This window comes from Caenorhabditis remanei, chromosome III (genome assembly GCF_010183535.1).
Source record: "Caenorhabditis remanei strain PX506 chromosome III, whole genome shotgun sequence".
NCBI lineage: Eukaryota > Metazoa > Nematoda > Chromadorea > Rhabditida > Rhabditidae > Caenorhabditis > Caenorhabditis remanei.
The window spans coordinates 3273354-3292736 of record NC_071330.1 but is presented as its reverse complement, the minus strand read 5'-3'; the positions used below and the strand labels follow the sequence as shown (position 1 = coordinate 3292736).

The window sequence follows — 19383 nt, the reverse complement described above, 5'->3', positions numbered from 1 at the left end:
CAGGCGAGAAAAGTGGATTTTTAATTACAAAGAAATGGGGGAAAAGGTCATGTAAATAGGTCGAGTTAATGCTGACAGTTACAGATGAAAAAACAAGAAAAGAAGAAATTAATTATTACAGCTAAAACTTTCACAGAGAAATAAAAAAGCTCATTGTTTCAAGAATTCAAGCTCTAGCGGAACGTCCAGAAATAAGTTGCTTGATGACGGATTCATCGACCAAAGTGGTGGTGTCACCGATTCCGCTCTCCGATCCTTCAGCGATTTTTCTCAAAATTCGTCGGGTAACCTTTCCGGAACGAGTCTTCGGGAGTCCTGGTGCCTCTTGAATGATATCTGGAACGGCCAACGCTCCAATCTTCTCACGAACCATCTTCTTCAGCTCAGCAACCAGCTTGTCGTTGATCTTTTCTCCGACATTCAAAGTGACAAAAGCGTATGGGAATGATCCCTTGATATCGTGTGGTGCGGCAACAACCGCAGCCTCAGCAACCTTCTCGTGAGCCACAAGGGCGGACTCGATTTCAGCAGTCGACAGAAGATGTCCACTGACATTCATAAGATCATCGACACGTCCGGTAATCCACAAGTATCCATCCTCATCACGTCGGGCACCATCTCCAGTGAAATAGTATCCATTGAATGGGGCGAAATAGGTCTTAACGAATCTCTGCTCATCTCCATAGATTCCTCTCATCATTCCTGGCCACGCACGATCAAAGCATAGGGATCCTTCTCCTGGACCTTCAATGACACGACCTTCACCGTCTAAGAGGACTGGAGATGCACCGAAGAATGGCATAGCGGCTGCTCCTGGCTTCATTGGAGTTGCTCCTGGGAGGCATGTGATCATGTGTCCACCGGTTTCAGTTTGCCAGTAGGTGTCGACAATGGAGACGTTTGAGAGTCCAACCTTTTTGTACAACCACATCCAGGCAGCTGGGTTTATTGGCTCTCCAACGGTTCCAATGACCTTGAGGGTTTGACGGGAAGTGCTGGAAATTTATATTTGAGTTTATTATTGTTTTTCTTCAGGAAACTAATACCTTTCAAGCCACTTATTTCCAAGAGCCATAAGAGCACGAGCAGCTGTTGGAGATGTGTACAATTTGGTGACTCCATACTTGTCCGTGACATCCCACATTCGAGAAGGCGTTGGGTAAGTTGGAACACCTTCATACCAGATTCCCTTCAGACCATTCATAAGAGGACCGTAGAGGAGATACGAGTGGCCGGTGATCCATCCGCAATCGGCAGTACACCAATACACATCATCATCTTGAGCGTCAAATGTGTATTTTGTCGTGGCGTATGCATACGTCATGTATCCAGCCGTCGTGTGTTGAATTCCTTTCGGTTTTCCCGTTGAACCAGACGTGTAGAGTAGGAATAGAGGTGATTCTGAATCCATCCATTCAACCGGAGAGTCCACGCCAGCGCACTTTTGCATCTCCGTCTCGTACACAAATGTGATTTGCGTATAGTCAGCCTGGAAAATTTTTGAATAGATTTATTTCGAGGATTATGCAAATCAAGAAATTTTCAAGAAGCGCCCACTAATAATCACCTTTGGAAGTTCCACCCCATCAGGCTTTGTCACTCGCTTCAAGTGTTCCACCATTACGACAGCTTCCACTTTGACGTCTTCTTGAGCTGCGAGAGCGACAGCCGCATCAGCAATTGACTTCAGTCCAATTGGTTTAGCACCCCGGAACACTCCATCCGCTGTCACGAGAACTCGACAACGAGCATCGACCACACGGGCAGCGAGGGATTCAGCAGAGAAGCCGGCGAACACAACAGAGTGCATTGCTCCAATTCTCGCGCATGCCAACATGGCAACAGCGAGTTCCGGAATCATCGGAAGGTACAGAGCAACGACGTCTCCTCGTTTCACTCCATGGGAACGGAGGACAGCGGAGAATTGAACGACTTGTGCGAGTAGTTCCCGATAGGTCCATGTTGTCACATCAGTTGGCTCGTTTCCTTCGAAAATATATGCGATTTTGTCTCCGAGTCCTTTCTTGATATTCCGTTCCAGGCAATTGTACGAGATGTTAGTCTTGGCACCGTCCATGAATTTGCAGAAGACATTTCCAGCTTTCGCGTCGAAGTTGTATTCGAGTCCTTTGGATGTTCCTTGTTCAAAGTGAAGTTCAGAGGAGACAGTACGCCAGAACTCATCAGAATCATTGATGGAGGATCGGTACAAGTCGTGATAGGATTGAAGGCCAGAGCAATGGGCACCGGCGAGAAGTGGGGCTGGTGGGAGGAAGATCTGGAAAAATTCAACGTTTTTGTGAAATAAGAACTCAGTTTCTTACATCCTCATCCTGGCCATCACCGTCATTAGCGAGGTTGAATTTGACGCGAACGTCCGACATTTCGAGATGTGAGAATCTGCAAGATGAATCATTTTTAGGTTAATAGTGCACACATTGATAAGAAATGCGGGGAAAAGGGGTGAAAAACGACGAGAAAAACGATGGCGCCATAATAGGAGAAGGGGCAAAGAACAAGAGAAGAAGAAAGAAGAAAAAGTGAGAAAATGGGAGCCGCGTGGGAAAAAAAGAAGAGAAGAAACTCAATAATAAACGGAATAACACGCAGGAAATTTAATTTTGTTCTGTTCTCTTTTTTCTAGAAAACTTCTGTTTTATTTGGTTTTCTTGGCTACTGGTTCCCAGTAAAGTCACGTCTTCCTCTTTTTTCTTTTTTTTTATCAGCAAAAAAATAATTGGACTGTTCTTTGATACGAGACGTCGACGAACCCTATGCCGGAGAACGATCAGAAAACAGGTCGCCAGTTTGTGATCAATGGGGTCAAACGGGGGACACATAGAGGTGGTTTGGAAAGGGAGAGAGAAAAAAAGAGAAGAAAATAAATAGGAATGGACTTCAAGGGCAGAGAGTTTTGCTGGTGGTGGTGATGGTTTTTTGATCGTGCTGGTTTTATTGGTATAATTTGCATTTGGCGGTTTAATAGGTCAAAATGGACTTGAGCAATGAAACAAGAAAATTGAAAAATTGTGAAAATTAGTTTTTGAGCTTCTTTTCCAACAAAAAAGCATATTTCTGAGCTTTCGTTTGAATTTTTGTTGATTAACAGCAATTTCAGTTAAATTTGCATTCAAAAAAAATAATTTTTCGACACTTTTTTCAGCAAAATCCTCAATATGAGCATTTTCAGAGAGCAAAATACAGCAAAAACTGAAATTTACCGCCCGAAGGATTACTGTAGTTGTCGTAAAATAAAATGCTAGAGACGCAACCACCACCACGTCGAAATGCACAATTTTCAGAATTTAACTTTTTTTAATTTTAAAATTTTATTTATGCTTGAAAACGTATTCCATTGTGATTTTTCTTGCAAAAAAAATTAAAAACTGTTAACAGAAGCTGTATAAATCTTTTGCAAAAATTTTGCAGTTCACAAAATCAGCTAAACATACAAAAAGAGCTAGAGCTTCATTGAAAAAAAAACAAAACAGAAAAAAAAAAACTTTTTCCAAAAAGAAATCGGAGCTCAATCTATTCCTATGAAAAGGAAGCTTTCAAGCAGAAAAAAGTATTCCCACACACACAAAAAAGAGAAAGATAAAAAAAAAGAAAGCCGTTTTCGCGCACTCCTCCTCTTATTCTTCTTCTTCTTTCCAAAAAGTCCTTTCCCTTCTTTCTCTTTCTGAAGTCTCCCTGGATTTCAAAGTGAAACCCAAGTGCGAGAGATCGTAGAAAAACAAGAGAGAATAGAGAATAGGAGGGAAAAGCGGGAGAAGATGGCTGCTTGGGGACGGCCGGAGGCACCGACTGAAATATAGGCACCGAATGAGAGGCGGGGCGACTTCTCCCCCCGAAACTGACACGCCCACTTTGTCAATAGAGCGCGTTTGTGTTGTGTGTGTTCTTTGATGCCGCAGCGCGGGTGATTCAAATAAGAGGTTTTGATTTTTAACTTTTTTCCACCGTTTTGAATGAAAAAAACTATGAAAAAGTTATATATTTTTCAGATGTCAGCAAGTATAGCTCTCCAAATCACAGATACCATCGCACGACTACAGAAAGAGTTAAGATGTGGAATTTGGTAAAAAAATCAGTTTAAAAATTTTCAAAAAACTCAAAAATTTCAGCTGCTCAACATTCAAAGACCCCATTCTCTCAACATGTCATCACATTTTCTGCCGGACCTGCATCAATACTTGCTTCGAAAGAAAACGAAAAGTCGAGTGCCCGATTTGTCGGACTGTGTTGGATAAACGAAGTTGTCGGGACTCGTATCAAATCACAATGGCCGTTCAGAACTATTTAAAGCTTTCGACAGCATTCAAACAAGATATTGAGAACATCAACACATTTCGAACGTTACCACCTGAAAAAGCGTTCATGGAGAGTCAAATGCCGTTAGATGTCACTATTATTCCGGAGAATGATGGAAAGAGATGTGCGCCGGATTTCGCGATCCCACTGTTACCTGTGCGACGGAAAAGAACAAGTCGGCCTGTTCCCAGCGCCGAGCCATCAACTTCTGGAGATCCAGCTCCAGAACCTCCAGAAATACACGTATTTACTGCTCCAATTTCGAGCTCAAAAGCCAAAAAAGCAGCGCCATTTAAAGAACTACAAACAAAAATAGATGCGGAAATAATGACGGATCCGTGTCGAATCCTACCTTCGGAACTGCAAAACGTCGACATACAAGAGCACATAAACGCCGTTTGTCGTCAGTTTTATATCCGAAATTTTTCTCGATAATTTCAGTCAATTATTGCAGAAAATGGAGAGGATGAGATTGATGCACTTTTCTACTTGATTCCGTCGATGAGAGAGTTTCTTCAAAAGGTGCAAATTATATATCAAATTTCAGCTAATTTATGAGAAGAATTGTCTGGAAAGATGATTCTTGGCGTGGGGACGGTAGAAAACACCATGAAAAGGATCACAAAATCATAGGAAGATCTGTTTTCTGAAAATGCTCACTCTGATTACCTATCCAAAAGTTTTAAGTCCATATATAACAATCTGAATTTTTAATTTCCGATATCCACATGTTTTGATCATTTTCGACTATTTTTGGAGCATTTCAACCAATTTCTGAGCTCCAAAACCTTCACAACCACGTATTTTCAACCCGGAGCCATGAAATTTTCCGATTTCTTGCTAAGCTATAGTCCCCATTATGTTCCACCACATTCCCACAGAAAAACAATTTTCATGCGATTTCCAGCTTTTCCGACAGCACTTTAACTTTCATCCCGTTATTTCGCAACATCTGGAAACTATCGAGTTTTGGCTAGAATTGCTCACTTTTCCAAAATTTTCGATTCAAAAAATCGTGTAATTATCGTTTCCGATCATTTCGTTCCAATTCCCAGTGTCTCCGATCTATTTAGAGCAAGCTCACCATTTCGCAACATTCGAAAAATCTGAATATTCTGAAAAAGTACACTGATTTTGAAGAAAATTTTGCGAAATTTTGATTCTCGGGACTGCTTTTTATGGGTTTAGGAGCTTTTGAACTCTATCGATACCTATATTAGGCCAAAACTCGAGATGAACAAACTAAATTGGTTAAAATCTCTATTTTCCGTAAAAATTTAGCTAGAAAATTCTCATAAATTCTTTTCCAGAATGCTACTCTTCTTATGAACAAACTCGACATTCCTATCACATCACCCGAAAGACGGAAATCCGATAGACGAGTTTCCTTCGCAAACAGTCAAAATCTGGAAGCTCATCGATATCCGACACAAAGTGTACCACTAGAAGACGCTCCAGAACCTCCAAAACCGACATTGACGGCGACGATGGCGGACGATGACGATGAAGTCGTGGAGGATTCAGAAGGAGAAGCACAAGAAGACACTCAGGAGATGAATCAGGAGAATTTGGCTGATTTGAGCAATGTTACACAGGTAGGAAGGGTTACTGTAGGAGTGAAACCCTTTTAAATTTTCAGTCAACAACACTGGACGCTGATCGAACCGACAAAGCGATTCAGAGCGAGGCGGATCGACTTGACGAGGAACTCGCACGACCCGCCAAATACATCGTCTGCTCCAGAATCCATAACGATGAGGACGAAGTAGTGGGCCTTATTTATTACTTTGTGCGAAACCTAACCCCAGTTTTCAGGAACTCCTCAGCGACTTCTATCACAAATTCTTGTCGAATTCGTGTAGATTCTCTGAAGACGTCAATGAGCATACCACTCATTTGGTCATGATGAATAGTGGTAGGCTTCATCGGAGAAACTCGAAACTCAAAAATTGATTCCTTCCAGAAGGCCGTAACATTCCACAAAAATCCATTGCCTATCTACAAGCGATCGCTCGAAAATGTGTGGTCGTTGGAAGGGATTGGTTCGTGGAGTGTTTAAAGACGGGATGTCTTTGTGAAGAGGTAACGAAGCTAATAAGATGGAAAAATACGATTTTCAGAGTATTTCAAAGGAGAAAAACAACACAAAAATCTTGTAAATTTGAAAGAAATCACATTAAATTTTGATTTCAGACTGTCTCTATGAATGGAATAACGTCCCATCCGTAAGAAATGCAGAAAATTCCATTCTTGATCGTCTAAACCAAAAAACAAGGGAATTTTTGAAAGAAAGTACATTACTTTTGGTGCAAAAACTGGAATCAATTCAAAAAATTAGATTTTGACAGCTTTTTCACTGTCCGACCCATATTTTGGTCTGAAAACTCGTTTCTTGCATCAAAAAATTCAGTTCTTGACTGGAATTCACATTCTTTGGCCCAAAAGAAATGTGACTTTCTACAGTTCTGACGGCTATTACAACCTCAGCACAGTTCTTAAAACTGCGCTCCACCGAAATCCGCATGAAAAATGTCTCTTTTTCTCTGAGTCTCTCAGTTTCGCACACAATTATCTTCGGTTTTGGTAGAGCGCGGTTGTAAGAAGCGTGTCGTGCTAGTAAAAGTCAGAAAAATTGAAAATCCAGTTCGAATGATGGTGATAGGTCGGGAAAAGTGGAGAAAATCTTTTTTCTCCACTTTTTAATGTAAAATTACTTTGAAATGAACTGGTTGGTCGGAAAAATTGACTTTTTCGCAGTTCTGTAGCCCCTAAGAATCAATTTTCTTCCAGCATCCTGAACAGGTATGAATCTAACTTTTCTGGCCCTTGGAACTCGATTTCCTTAAATCAAAACAGTTGAAATTTTTCAATTTCCTGCCGGATCCTCCTTCTGGATCCACTTTTCTTCTTACTCAATCCAAAAACCTTCAGTTCTCTTCCTCTCTCCTCTTTCCACAAATGTTCCGATGCAATGGTCTGATTGTTGTATTTAGAGAATTTAGTGTTTGTATGCATTATTAGAGTGTGTGCTGATAAGTTTGTGCGATCTCTGATTCTAATCACACCTTTTCTATTTCGTATTCACGTGATCGCCTCTTTTTGGAAGAACTCAAGAAACATTCAGAAATAATTTAATCGACATGTTCTCTGTTGTCTTGTTTGCTCCATGCTTTTGGGAAGCGATAATGGGAGAATGGTTTTTCGAAGAGAACAGAACTTGGAGAACGAGCAATTCTCTTATTTTTGTTTGAAATTTTCAAATAGGAGTTCTGGAAAAATGGAGAGAGGAATATGGGGTGACGGGGGGAATGTTAGTGTGGAGACTAAAAGCTAGAGGATCATTTTGTAGAGTGAAGCGAGAATTTAACAATTTTAGCTTATTGTTATCGGAAGAAGCGGCAAGGGGATCATGAGATCATAAAACTTTGGTTTCGACTGGAATTTTCATAAGGTAATCATGAAAATTTCATGAAAACCTTCCAAATTTTATGCAGCTGAAATTACAGTTTCCGATTATCTTTTCTCACGAATCCGCCTGTTTTAGTAGTAGAAGTGTTCGGGTAGAAATTTCTCAAATTTTCAGAACTCGCCCTGGCATGTGAAGACCCTCTAAAAACAAAAAATTGATACAAGTCATATTGGCATGACGCTTGAAATTCCTGATTCTTAATACAGACCGAGAGAAACATTGACGGGAAAATTCTGAAAACTAGAAGATTTTCTGTTTTTCCGGAGTTTAAACGCGTTTAAGGTGCGCCAGATAGCATCAATAGTTTCAAAAACTGGCAATTTTTTGAGAGTGATCTCAGAATTTTTATCCAGAAAACACTCGCCCTGTCCGTTTTTCTAAAAATCTAGATGTCGGCAAAACTCAGAGTTTTAAAAAAACGCGACGTGCTCTAAAATAGGGAAGGTCATGCAGTCAGTTTGGAGTTATAGGACGTGACCTAGATCATTGGAAAACTGAGAAAACGCCGCTGATTCCAAATATATATTCTGATTTTGCCCTCGAGACTTGGTATTCGAGAAAAACGAGGTCAAAGTTCGGAAAAATAGAGATAATAATTTGTTATTTTTCCTAAACTTGGCCTTGTTTTTCTCGAATATCAGGCCTCGAGGGCAAAAACAGAATATATATTTGGAATCAGCGTTTTCTCAGCTTTAGAAGGATATAGGTCACGCCTAGTAAGAATACTTTGAAATTTCCTAAAATCGACAATTTCTACTTAAAATTTCTTTGAATAATCCTATTTTTCCAGTCCGACTACACAATCACATCATGCTCATCATCGATAACTGCTGATATCGTGCCGAAAAGTGGCGCTGAAATCGGATGGCTTCGAGCGAGAAGCGACGCCGGTGGGAAATTATTTGCCGGATTTCGATTTATGATACTTCGAAGGTTCACAATGAGTCCATATTTTGATTATAAGGTATTATTATTATTGTCAATATTAACTAATTTTTGAATTTCAATTTGTTTCTAGCATCTCATAGAATTGGTTCAACTGTGCGGTGGTGAAATACTGAGCAACTACGAGAATCAGTCACCCGTAAACCTCTACATGATCTTCTCGAAACACTCGAAATCGATTGCCGAGTCGCGGAATATGGAGAATTTGTATAAATGTCAAGTGGTGACGACGGAATGGGTTCTGGATTGTATCAGCGAGTATTCGATCCTTCCGACGGATGCGTACAAGGCGATAGACTCGATAGAAGACGACTAATCATTTATTTTTTCTTTGTTTCTTTTCTGACAATTGTATTTTTACGGTTCTTTTAGCTCTATTCCTTTTTTGTTCTTGTGATGAGTGTTAGCTGATTTAATACATTTTTATCCGAATTCATTCCCCCCTACCCTTTAGTCAAGTGTATGGTCCCATGTGACCGCATTGCCGCACGCGACCATCGCCCCGCGGCAACCGGGTTTCTCTGTCGAAAAGAGAGGGCCTTCGCCTGAATGATGTCATTTATTTATTCTAGAGACACCTATTATTGTCGGCAACTTGCTTCTTCTTCTTTCTAAAATCCTCGGAATTAAATGAGGAATGAAATTAGCAGACTGTTGTAAAGAGGAGGAGACGGTAATTATTTTACATTATCTTTTTTATTAAAATCGATATTATTAGCAATGAGCTTCTTTCTTTCGGGTTTTAGATTTATTTTGGTGAATTATTAGATTAATTTTAGGAAAAAAAGTAGAATTTTTTGTGAGTTTTTTGCTCGTGCTAATTAGAATCGATTGCGTTGAAAATATTACCTTTTACAACTTTGCTTCACTGAAATTCTTTTGAGAAATTATGTTTTTTCTCTGCGTCTCTTAATTTTCCACACTATTATTTAGAGATTCGGTAGTTGTAAAAACAGTGCTGCGCTATTATAAATTCATGGTCTGTTGCCGGAGGGTATTAAAGGCGCATGGAATTTATTGGAGATTTCACGGAATGGTTGAAAAAAAATAGTTGAAAAAGATCAAATGCCGTGTTTTCGAGCTTTACAGGTCAGAAAAGAACTGCAAATCTTGTTTTCCGCTTCGAAACCATTTCGAAAAACTCCATGCGCCCTTAACACCCTCCGACAGCAGACCGTGAATTTATAACAATACACTTTTAGGGAAACAGTACGGTTTGGATGGAGGCATACAAGAAAATTTAGGTACTCTGAGTGATTATATCATTCCAGATTTTTTTTGATACAGTTCAAGATTAAATTTTCACTTTCGTAGTTGACAATTTTAATGTATTAACTACAACCAGAAAGATACTGTAGCGCTCAAAAGGGTAATAAGTTTTAGTTTTTTGACTATAACTTTTTTCTTATTGTTCGGATTGCTCTGAAACTTTGAGAAAACATTAATTGTAATTATTTCATTGTTTTTTCACTACGGGACCTCAGTTATAAATCTGGTATCCATGTCTTCCAAACCATTAAAGTTTGGTGGTTCAAATGTTCGCAATTTCAATATTTAATTATCTGTAAAACATGATTTTTTGGTAGCAGATAGTAAAAAACTAACAAAAACTTTTACAAATGATTAAATGCCAAAATTCCGAACATGACATGAACCGGATCCATAACTGAGGTCCCGTAGTGAAAAAATAAAGGAAAATATCAGACTTGTCAAAAATCGGGCCGGCACGGCCCGGTCGGCCCGGATTCAAAAGTGGGTACCCATTTTTTACTAACATTTTTTGAAATTTTTCACATTTTGATTTAATTTTAAAGTTTTGGTCAAAAACTATACTTTTTCCAAAAACAGTTCAAAAAATGTCAAAAAAATGTCAAAAATGTTTCAAAACGGGCCCGGGCCGAGCCGAGATTTTGTTTGATTTCGGCCCGGCCCGGCCCGTAACAAGTCTGGAAAATATTATTATATCTGAAAACTATCTCAATATTTGTTTGTGCGTATAAATTTCGGAAATCGCTGATTTTCAGTCAAGGCCTGAAAGTTTTTTTCAAGTTTAATTGTTTTCAATTCAAATTTTCGACTATGATTCAGAATTAGAAAAATTTCTGAGAAATCATAAACAATTCTCAGATTTCCGAAGCTAAATTAACAATTTCAGAGCTTCATTTTTGAAGTTGACAATTTTTTTGTACTTAAGGGTTGTGAGCTCTTGAAGTCGTTTAATTGTCCATATCAGTTCAAAATCTTGACGTGTTCTTATTCGACCAGTCTTACTATCAGTGCAATACGATCTTGTTTGCCAAGGTGGTCTCTTATCGGTTCCAACATTCTTTGATATCACAATTTAGAGAAAAGATGGAAACTAAAATAAAAATGATTTTTGAAAGCCACCACTTACAGACGGTTATCCAATTATCTCAATTCCAGAAACCGTCCTCATCCCATCCCTCGACATCTTATCAACCGTCAAGACAAGTCCATCTATGGACCTGCTCAGATGTGCACCTCTGGCTCAACACTATCGGATTTTACGGTTTTCTCGAAAAGTTCAAATTGATCGATGGAGATTTATTGCTTCAAATGACACCCGAAGATATCGAGAAGGATATGAAAAATATCCATCAGAAAAGATTCCTTCGAGAGTTGAATTCTTTGAAAATCTCTGCTGATTACTCATCACTTGACCCATCTCATGTGCATGTTTTTCTGAAAAGTATCGATCCTCAACTATGTCTCTACACCTACAGTATGCTCAAGAATGGAATCACTTTGGATATTCTCACTGCTTCTCCAAATGCCGATGACTTAATGGATACGTGTGGGATCAAGAGTAAAGTGCATCGCCTTCAGTTAACCACTACTTTGAAAAAGTTGTGGCCAGAACCACATAAAGTTATTCCCAAAATACGACTCGATTTCTTCATATCTTATAGACAAGATACGGGAGCTGAGTTGGCCAGTTTGATCAAGATGCATTTGGAGTTACGTGGGTATCGAGTCAGAATGGACATCGATAAGAATGGGGAGCAGGATATCAGGTAAAACTCTTTATTTTTGGAGCTGGTCTCGTATTTTTTGGAGATTTTTTTCGTATTCCGCTCGTCAAAACGCTTCGAATGAGTATAATCATGACTAGGTTTGCTTCAAGTTGGGTCTCGACGCGAAAACGGCTTTGGGTTACTGTAGTTTTCGTGGTGGGAGCCAATTTGCTTCGAATATGGGCATGATTATACTTTTCTGAAAGCTCTCGACGCGTTGATTTTGAAAATATTAAATTCATTAAATTTGACTCAAAATTCAGTGAGATACAGCTAATTGAAAATTTTCAGATTTTCGAAGGAAACAAAAAATTCAAAATTTTTTCAGATTTTGCTGGAAAATGGCAGTCTTTGAGAGTCATTGATTATTCCACTTTTCTTATTCTTGTAGGGGCTATAAACCATTAGTAGAACTTCATTTTTATAGTTGACAACTTTTTTGTACGGGCGGTCTCTAGAAAGTCAAGATTACAGTTTTTGTTGAAAATGACCAACGTTTTGCGATAACCCGTATTGCCCCACGGTATCAACATTTATAGAATATGTATTGCGTCAAAGGTGCGCCAGACAAAGCAGTTGTCTGGCGTGCCTTGGACGCGTTTTTCAACTGTAATGCGCGGGAAGGCTCGAAATGGTCAATGTTTTGCATCTGGCACACCTTGGACGCGTTTTCAGAACTAACGAACGCGTCAGTGGTGCGCCAGGCGCTTGTTTTGTGGTTTCAAGCAACTATTTTCAGATTTTTCTGGTTTTTCGAAGAAAAGAAAAACAATTTTTCTGAAAAATTCAGAAAATTGCTCACTTTGAGAGTCCGTGACGGGATCTTAACTAATTTTCATTTTAAAAATTTAATATGCATCTTGTAGATCAAACCCAGAGCTTCATTTTACTAGTTGCTCACTTTTTTGTACAAACCCACATTCTGGAGTTATAGCGCGGCAAAGTGGTAAAGGAGGGTGTAACTCTCTAGAGACCGCCCGTACAAAAAAGTTGGCAACTATAAAAATAAAGTTCTACTAATGATTTATAGTCCCTAAAAAATTGGAAGCGTTAATCAGGCCCATATTCAGAGCAAATTGGGTCCCACCACGAAAACTACAGTAACCCAAACCCGTTTTCGCGTCGAGACCCAACTTGGAGCGAATCTAGTCATGATTATACTCATTCGAAGCGTCTTGACGAGCGGAATACGAAAAATTGAGAATTTTAGGGTTCCGGCTAGAAAATCAGATTTTTAAATCCTGAAATCCAGTTATAATCCCAATATTTTCCAGTGAATCCCTACTCCGTGACGTACAAGCTGCCAAAAACTTCCTTCTTGTGATCTCCCCTGACAATCCTTATTCCAAAGACATTCCCTGCCATACCCAATTGCATAAAGAGCTGAGAACTGCAATCCAGAATGAGAAGAATATCGTTGCAGTCTATCATAAAGACTATGACGAAACCAGGGATACTATATGTCTTCTTCCTTACGATAAACAATATCTCCGAGTTAATTGGGTTCATGATTATCAGGATGCTTGTGTTCAACGAATTGTAAAGTATATGTACAAATGATATTAGTTTATTGGGCTACATTCCTGTTTAGAAGTCCCTTAAAACACTGAGACGTCCCTTTAATTACTTAGACGTCCATTGGGGTCTTAAAAGTGCTCAGAAATCTTTAGACGTCCGTGGAATACTGAAAAAAGTAGGAGCTTGCTCTGACCCCTGGAAGTAGTAATTGCCTAAAAACAAAGGCTCCGGGACGTTTTGCCACCGGACATTTCGCAACCAGACATTTTGCCACCAGACGTTTCGCAAAATGTCCGGTGGCGAAACGTCTAGTGGCGAAATTTAGCATTGCTTTCTTTAGCATTGCTCTTAAGCGCAGAACCCGGAAAGTAGCGGATACCATAAAACAGAGACATCCGGGAGCTCTCTTAAAATTTTGGTAAAAGTGCATGTTTTTTGGGACGTCTTAGTACTTTAAGGGACATTTATGTTTTTAAAGGACATCTAATCTGGAATGGAGCCGTTCATTGTTTGGAAATTTGAATAAGATAATAAAAATAAGATAGATTTCTTTGTAATTTTCTCATAAATCCTACCAAGGAGAGATCTTCAGATTAGAATGCGTGAAAAAAGAAGCAAACACAAAAAAAGAAGAGGACGGAGACGAATGTATTCTCTTCGCCACCCCGTCGTCCTACGTCTCCACTCTAATTACTCTCACCGTCTCGCTATCTCTCATGGCGAGAGATAGAGAACGCGTTTGTCCATTTCTTTTCCCTTTTTCTTCTTATTTTTTATCGATATGGAACCAGAAAAAAAGGACATTTTGGAGAAAAAACCGGAAGAAAAGTTCAATTTGATGTCACTTCCATTTGTGGCTTTCCGAAAAGTTATGTATCAAGCGGAGTTTTTTACAATGTGAGTTTTTTTTTCAATTTAATCAATTTATGCTATTACGCTCTACCGAAATCTTTATAAAAATTGTTATTTTTAATGAATTTTGTTGATTTTGATGAAGCGCGGTTGTAACACTGGGAACCCGAGTCAGAAGCTTTTTTCGCTTTTTACAACTGCGCTCCATTGAACCAAAAAGAAATAGCATGGAAAATAGAGACACAGAGAAAAATAACACTTTATTGAAGTTTTGACAGTTGTTATTAGCACGACACAGTTCTTGCAACTGCGCTCTACCGAAACCGAAGAAAAATGTATGCGAAATTGAGACAGAGAGAAAAAGATATATTTTTCAAGGACATTTCGGTGGAGCGCAGTTGTAAGAACTGTATCGAGCTGATACGTTTTCTTTTTCACTTCTTAATCAAAGCGACATGTCGTTTGCAAGCTCGCTTTACCGAAATATTCTTGCAAATGTCTATTTTCCACGAATTTTGCCGATTTCGGTAGAGCGGAGTTGTAACAATATGCAACACGAAAATCAAAAAACACGCTCCATTGAACTTGAAAAATAGAGAAAAGAGAGACGCAGAAAAAATTTTTTTTTGGGGATTTCGGTGGAGCGCAGTTGTCAAAACCTTAAAACTTTGCGTGTGAAACTTAGAGACGCAGAGCAAAATAATACTTTATGGAAATTAGTTCGATAGAGCGGATTTGTAGCATTAAAGCAACAGAGGTTTTACAACTGCGCTCCACCGAAGCAACTTTTTTGAAATTTCGCTAGAGCATGATTACATTCACTTCTTCCTTTTTTTTCCAGACTCAACCTCAGTCTTGTCTCCAAAAGATCCCACGCCCAAGTGAGATCATGTGCTTTGCAAGTGACTGACGTGGAATTGAATCTGAAGAAAAGCTTCTCGAATGAGTTGAATGTGATGTTCAAAGGGGAGAAGTACTCATGGGGAGTCATTGAGACTGTCAATACAAATGGTGCTGGCGTTTTTGTGTGAGTTTTTAAATTTGAGTTGGTTACAACTGCGCTCCACCGCACACGAGAGAGTATCGGCGAGAGACGCAGAGTTGTTTTCTATTTTTGCTGTTTTTCTTAATAAATCGCAAAAAAACTTTTGAAAATAGCGAAAATATGCCAAAAACTGTGAAAATCTAATGATTTCGATGGAGCGCAGTTGTAAAATTCGTGTTTTTCTAGAGTGCAAACACGCTCCACTTGCCCAGCAGGAACTTAACAATGGAGCGCACTTGCATAGGCAGGATTTAATTAACAGTCCGTGATCACAATTACGTTGAAAAAATCTTCAAAAGTTAGTGGTCAAAATTGAAAATACTAGCACAAGACCGATATAACAACCGCGCTCGATCAATACTGAAAATTAGCATAAGAAACGGAGAGGATTTCGGTAGAGCGCAGTTGTAAAGCGTTCATAACACGAGTGCTGCAACTACGCTCTACCGAAATTATCTGAAATTGTAAACACTAGATAGCGCTAGTAGTTGCACAATTCCCTAATTTCAGCAACCCTCACAACGACATGCGCTTCAAGCCGATATGCTCCCGAATCCTCGGAATTCTCCACAAGAAATCAGTGGACACCTTTCGTTTCGATCGGAGCATCACTCTAGAAGACATAAATGAATATTGGGATATGATTGAGGAAGCGAAGAATATTTATATTGCTTCGGATATGTTGACGAGACCTGAAATGGATATGGTTCTGGAGAAATTCCAGAAAGTGAACTCCCTGTTTGTAGACCCTGCACTCCCTCTATTCTATCAAGGATTCACGAATCGAAAGTTCGAGATACTGTATCTGGAGGGACCGAATGCCATCACTCTCCCGGATTTTATGAAGATAGAGACAGATATTCTATTGATGCAAGTCTCAAGATTCGAGAATTGGGAACTCAATATATTCCTGAAAAAATGGATGGAACTTCCCAAGACGCCGGGGAAACTCGACCCTCGAGTCATTCGAATTTTCAATAGCAGTGGTGATATCTCAATGCTTCAAGACATTAAAACATACCCATGGGATCCGAGACACCGGAGTGAGTACTATGTGATCTACCTGGATAATGGAGTCATGGCAATCGATTGTTCGAAAGGATTTGATCTTGTTAGAGGGGATGGAAGAATTGCAACTGTTTTGATAAAGGAGACCAGTTTTGACTTCTTGGTGTGGGAACACCAATTTCATGATGTTCCGAGGAATGCTATTCTTTGTTGAATGTACATTGTTTTTATTTTGTTTTTTAAATGTGTTATATAACGCGTTCTCTGTAAGACTCGAGCAACGTGTGCCCTAGGGACAGATTTTAATATTAACATGTACTATGGGTCTCTAGTAACGCATATCCACAATATTGGCTCCCGGCTCGCGGGTATGGTAGTACGGTAGGTGCTCAAAGGTGCAAAAATGAAAATTTTTCAACTATGTCGTAGAACGCTGAAATTTTTAACATGTTTAATAGATGTGAAATCAAGTATTTTCACAAAGTTTCAAAACATGATTCATAAAATTTGCCGAGTTATAAGAAAAAATCATCACTTAAAAAATTATAGTGTCAATACAAAAAATACTCAAAAAAGCACGGTCTATTCATTTCTAAAAAGAAAAATGAAAAATTACAAAATTCAATTTTTTCAGTTTTCAACTTTGGCACTTTTCGACTATTCGAAATCGATGATATGGGGCGAGGTCTAGTTTTTTGGAAAGGGGTTTGGGTGGCTCAATTGAAACAAAAAAATCCTCAGACATGTTATTTCAAAAATGACACTTTTTTTTCAATTTAATCCAAAAAATTCTAAAAAAGTGATGATTTTTTCTTATAACTCGGCAAATTTTATGAATCATGTTTTGAAACTTTGTGAAAATACTTGATTTCACATCTATTAAACATGTTAAAAATTTCAGCGTTCTACGACATAATTGAAAAATTTTCATTTTTGCACCTTTGAGCACCTACCGTACTACCGTACCCGCGAGCCGGGAGCCAATATTGTGGATATGCGTTACTAGAGACCCATAGTACATGTTTGTACAAAAATGCAAACCCTAACTTCTTTACAGACTCTAGGCCCCTATGTACTATGACGTCTTACAGAGAACGCGTTATATATCTCTCCGAGTGATTTCAAGTGATCAGATTTTCTCGGGTTTTCAATGAATTCGGTTTTAAAAATTGATGTTTTCTCAAGTAGCATTTCAGGTAGCAAGTTGAAAAATTCAAGAAACATTTGAGAACTGAGAAATATAAGGGCAGACAGGCTGGTACTATCACAAATGATTTCACATTGTATCGTTACAATTGTCATTATGACGAACTCTCAAAGTTGGTAATTTTCCGACACAAATTCTTGTATTGAGCACGTTCACTTTAAGACATTGTTTCGGTTTTCCATACTTGTCAAGGCCCGGCCCGGTCCGAAAGCCCGGCTTCAAATAATGCCCCTTTTTCAAAATTTTTTAAAGGAAAATTTTCAACTTTTCGCCAATTTCCCGGGCCTTCGGGCCGGGCCTCGACAATTATGGGGTTTTCAAAGCACAGAGTCATATTTTCCCCATATGAATTCAAATTATTTTCCCGCTAAACCGGAAATCTATTGAAGCACGCCACTTGACTGGCTGCCAATTGAGTCGCCGCTCAGCCAAATCGCGTGTTTATAACGATAAGGAGTTAAATTTTTCTAATAAAGCTCACTTCTTCTTCATTTTTCTTGTTATTTTCGGTTAAACATTGCACAAAACTAATTGAATTCATTAAAAAAGAAAAAAAAATACAAATTTTCAACACACAAAAAAGTTTTGGATAAACTTTTTGAATTTCCCGAGGGAATAATGAAAATGAACAATTTATGAAGAACCCTGTGGCCATACGACCATCGTGAAATAGTTCATGACTCGGTGCCCCGCAAACTCAAGACCTGGTTGGATTGAAGCTACAGTACCATCATTCCTCCGAATATCCAACCCTCCTACGATTAAGAACTCTAATGGGTGAGTCAACATCGAACTGTAAAAAAAAATGAAATTATTGAAATCCAAGATCCTGGAAAAAAACTCACGAGTAAAAGGGGCGTACCAGCATGGGATCTCTCACGTCAACCTCTATTCCATCGAACACTAACACGAAATCGATGGTTTTTACAACTGTAATAAAAACCTCCATTTTGGAATTATTTCCGTTTATCCATCCTTTTATGAATTGATTCAAATCGGTTTCATCGAAAGTGCAAGCTCCAAGTATCATTTTGGAACAGTTTGTTCTCATCATTTGCTCGACTGTAAACCAATTGACGGGATTTTTCGAGGTTTTAGTGAAGATCCTAACTTCTTCCACATTCAAAACGCCAAAATTAATTGGAGCAATTTCATATTCGTGTCTAAGATCGAATACTAGAAAACGAATGGGGAAATTCGTTATCTCGAAAAATCGTGTGATACTTTCACTTTTTGCGTCATCTCCAGCGAAATAACAGCACCAACATTCAGAAATAAGTGATTTTGTCCATTCGGCAACTGCCGACATGTGTTCGATTGATGCGTTGGAATTCAAAAAGAGCCAGTTGAATTTTGTTCGGAATAAATCACTGACATAATTAACCCAAAATTTGGCGAACTCGATAGAAACCTCGTTTCCATTATTTGTGAATGGACTTATTTTGGTTTGAAGATACTTGTTCCTCGCTCGCAGCATATCTATAGAGAAATAGAATAAGAAAGTATCTTTTCGCTGAAATCTTATGAGATATTGATCGGAATGGAAACTCAAACCCATGTCGTATTTCTCAAGGTTTGTCGATTTTATGATATACCGACATTTTTTCGAAAGTAATGAAAAATCGAGTCTGAAAATAAACACATTTTCTAAACGAACTGTTAGTCAAGAAACTTACATAGACAATGGGTTGAAATGTTGAATGATATAATTCAAAGGAATAAAAGGTAGTTTCAAAATGGGGATTGGTTTCGTATTGGGCGGGACTGCCATATTCGAAAGGAGTGAGAAACAGAAGATTGAGGGGAATGAGCACAATGTAGATCAATAGGCGACACTCGATAATCTGTTGCGTTGCGTACGCGTCGCGTCTGACTATGCCTTGGGAAGAATCCCAAGTCAAGATGGACTCACGGTCCGACTTCCGTCATTCCAAAACTGTAAAACTTAGGAAGAGTACATGTTGCAGAAATACAAAGAAAAAATAAGCGA

The 19383-nt window shown here is 38.9% G+C and overlaps 4 protein-coding genes across 4 annotated transcripts; 2 read left to right on the top strand and 2 right to left on the bottom strand.

Moving 5' to 3' along the window:
- Window positions 1–166: 166 nt before the first annotated feature.
- GCK72_008806 (uncharacterized protein) lies at window positions 167–2384 on the bottom strand (the record flags this gene model as incomplete). The annotated part of the gene is made up of 4 exons (XM_003107588.2): window positions 167–995; window positions 1047–1489; window positions 1568–2278; window positions 2325–2384. The coding sequence occupies 4 exons, from the start codon at window positions 2382–2384 to the stop codon at window positions 167–169; spliced, it is 2043 nt and encodes a 680-aa protein (XP_003107636.2).
- An 8714-nt stretch (window positions 2385–11098) lies between these two features.
- On the top strand, window positions 11099–13323 carry GCK72_008805 (uncharacterized protein; the record flags this gene model as incomplete). Its single annotated transcript, XM_003107566.2, has 2 exons — window positions 11099–11763; window positions 13038–13323. 2 exons carry the CDS (start codon window positions 11099–11101, stop codon window positions 13321–13323), a joined length of 951 nt encoding a protein of 316 aa, XP_003107614.2.
- A 739-nt stretch (window positions 13324–14062) lies between these two features.
- On the top strand, window positions 14063–16400 carry GCK72_008804 (uncharacterized protein; the record flags this gene model as incomplete). Its single annotated transcript, XM_003107500.2, has 3 exons — window positions 14063–14178; window positions 14975–15160; window positions 15689–16400. 3 exons carry the CDS (start codon window positions 14063–14065, stop codon window positions 16398–16400), a joined length of 1014 nt encoding a protein of 337 aa, XP_003107548.2.
- Window positions 16401–18026: 1626 nt separating this feature from the next.
- On the bottom strand, window positions 18027–18870 carry GCK72_008803 (uncharacterized protein; the record flags this gene model as incomplete). Its single annotated transcript, XM_053727053.1, has 3 exons — window positions 18027–18186; window positions 18239–18569; window positions 18618–18870. 3 exons carry the CDS (start codon window positions 18868–18870, stop codon window positions 18027–18029), a joined length of 744 nt encoding a protein of 247 aa, XP_053586630.1.
- Window positions 18871–19383: the final 513 nt, after the last annotated feature.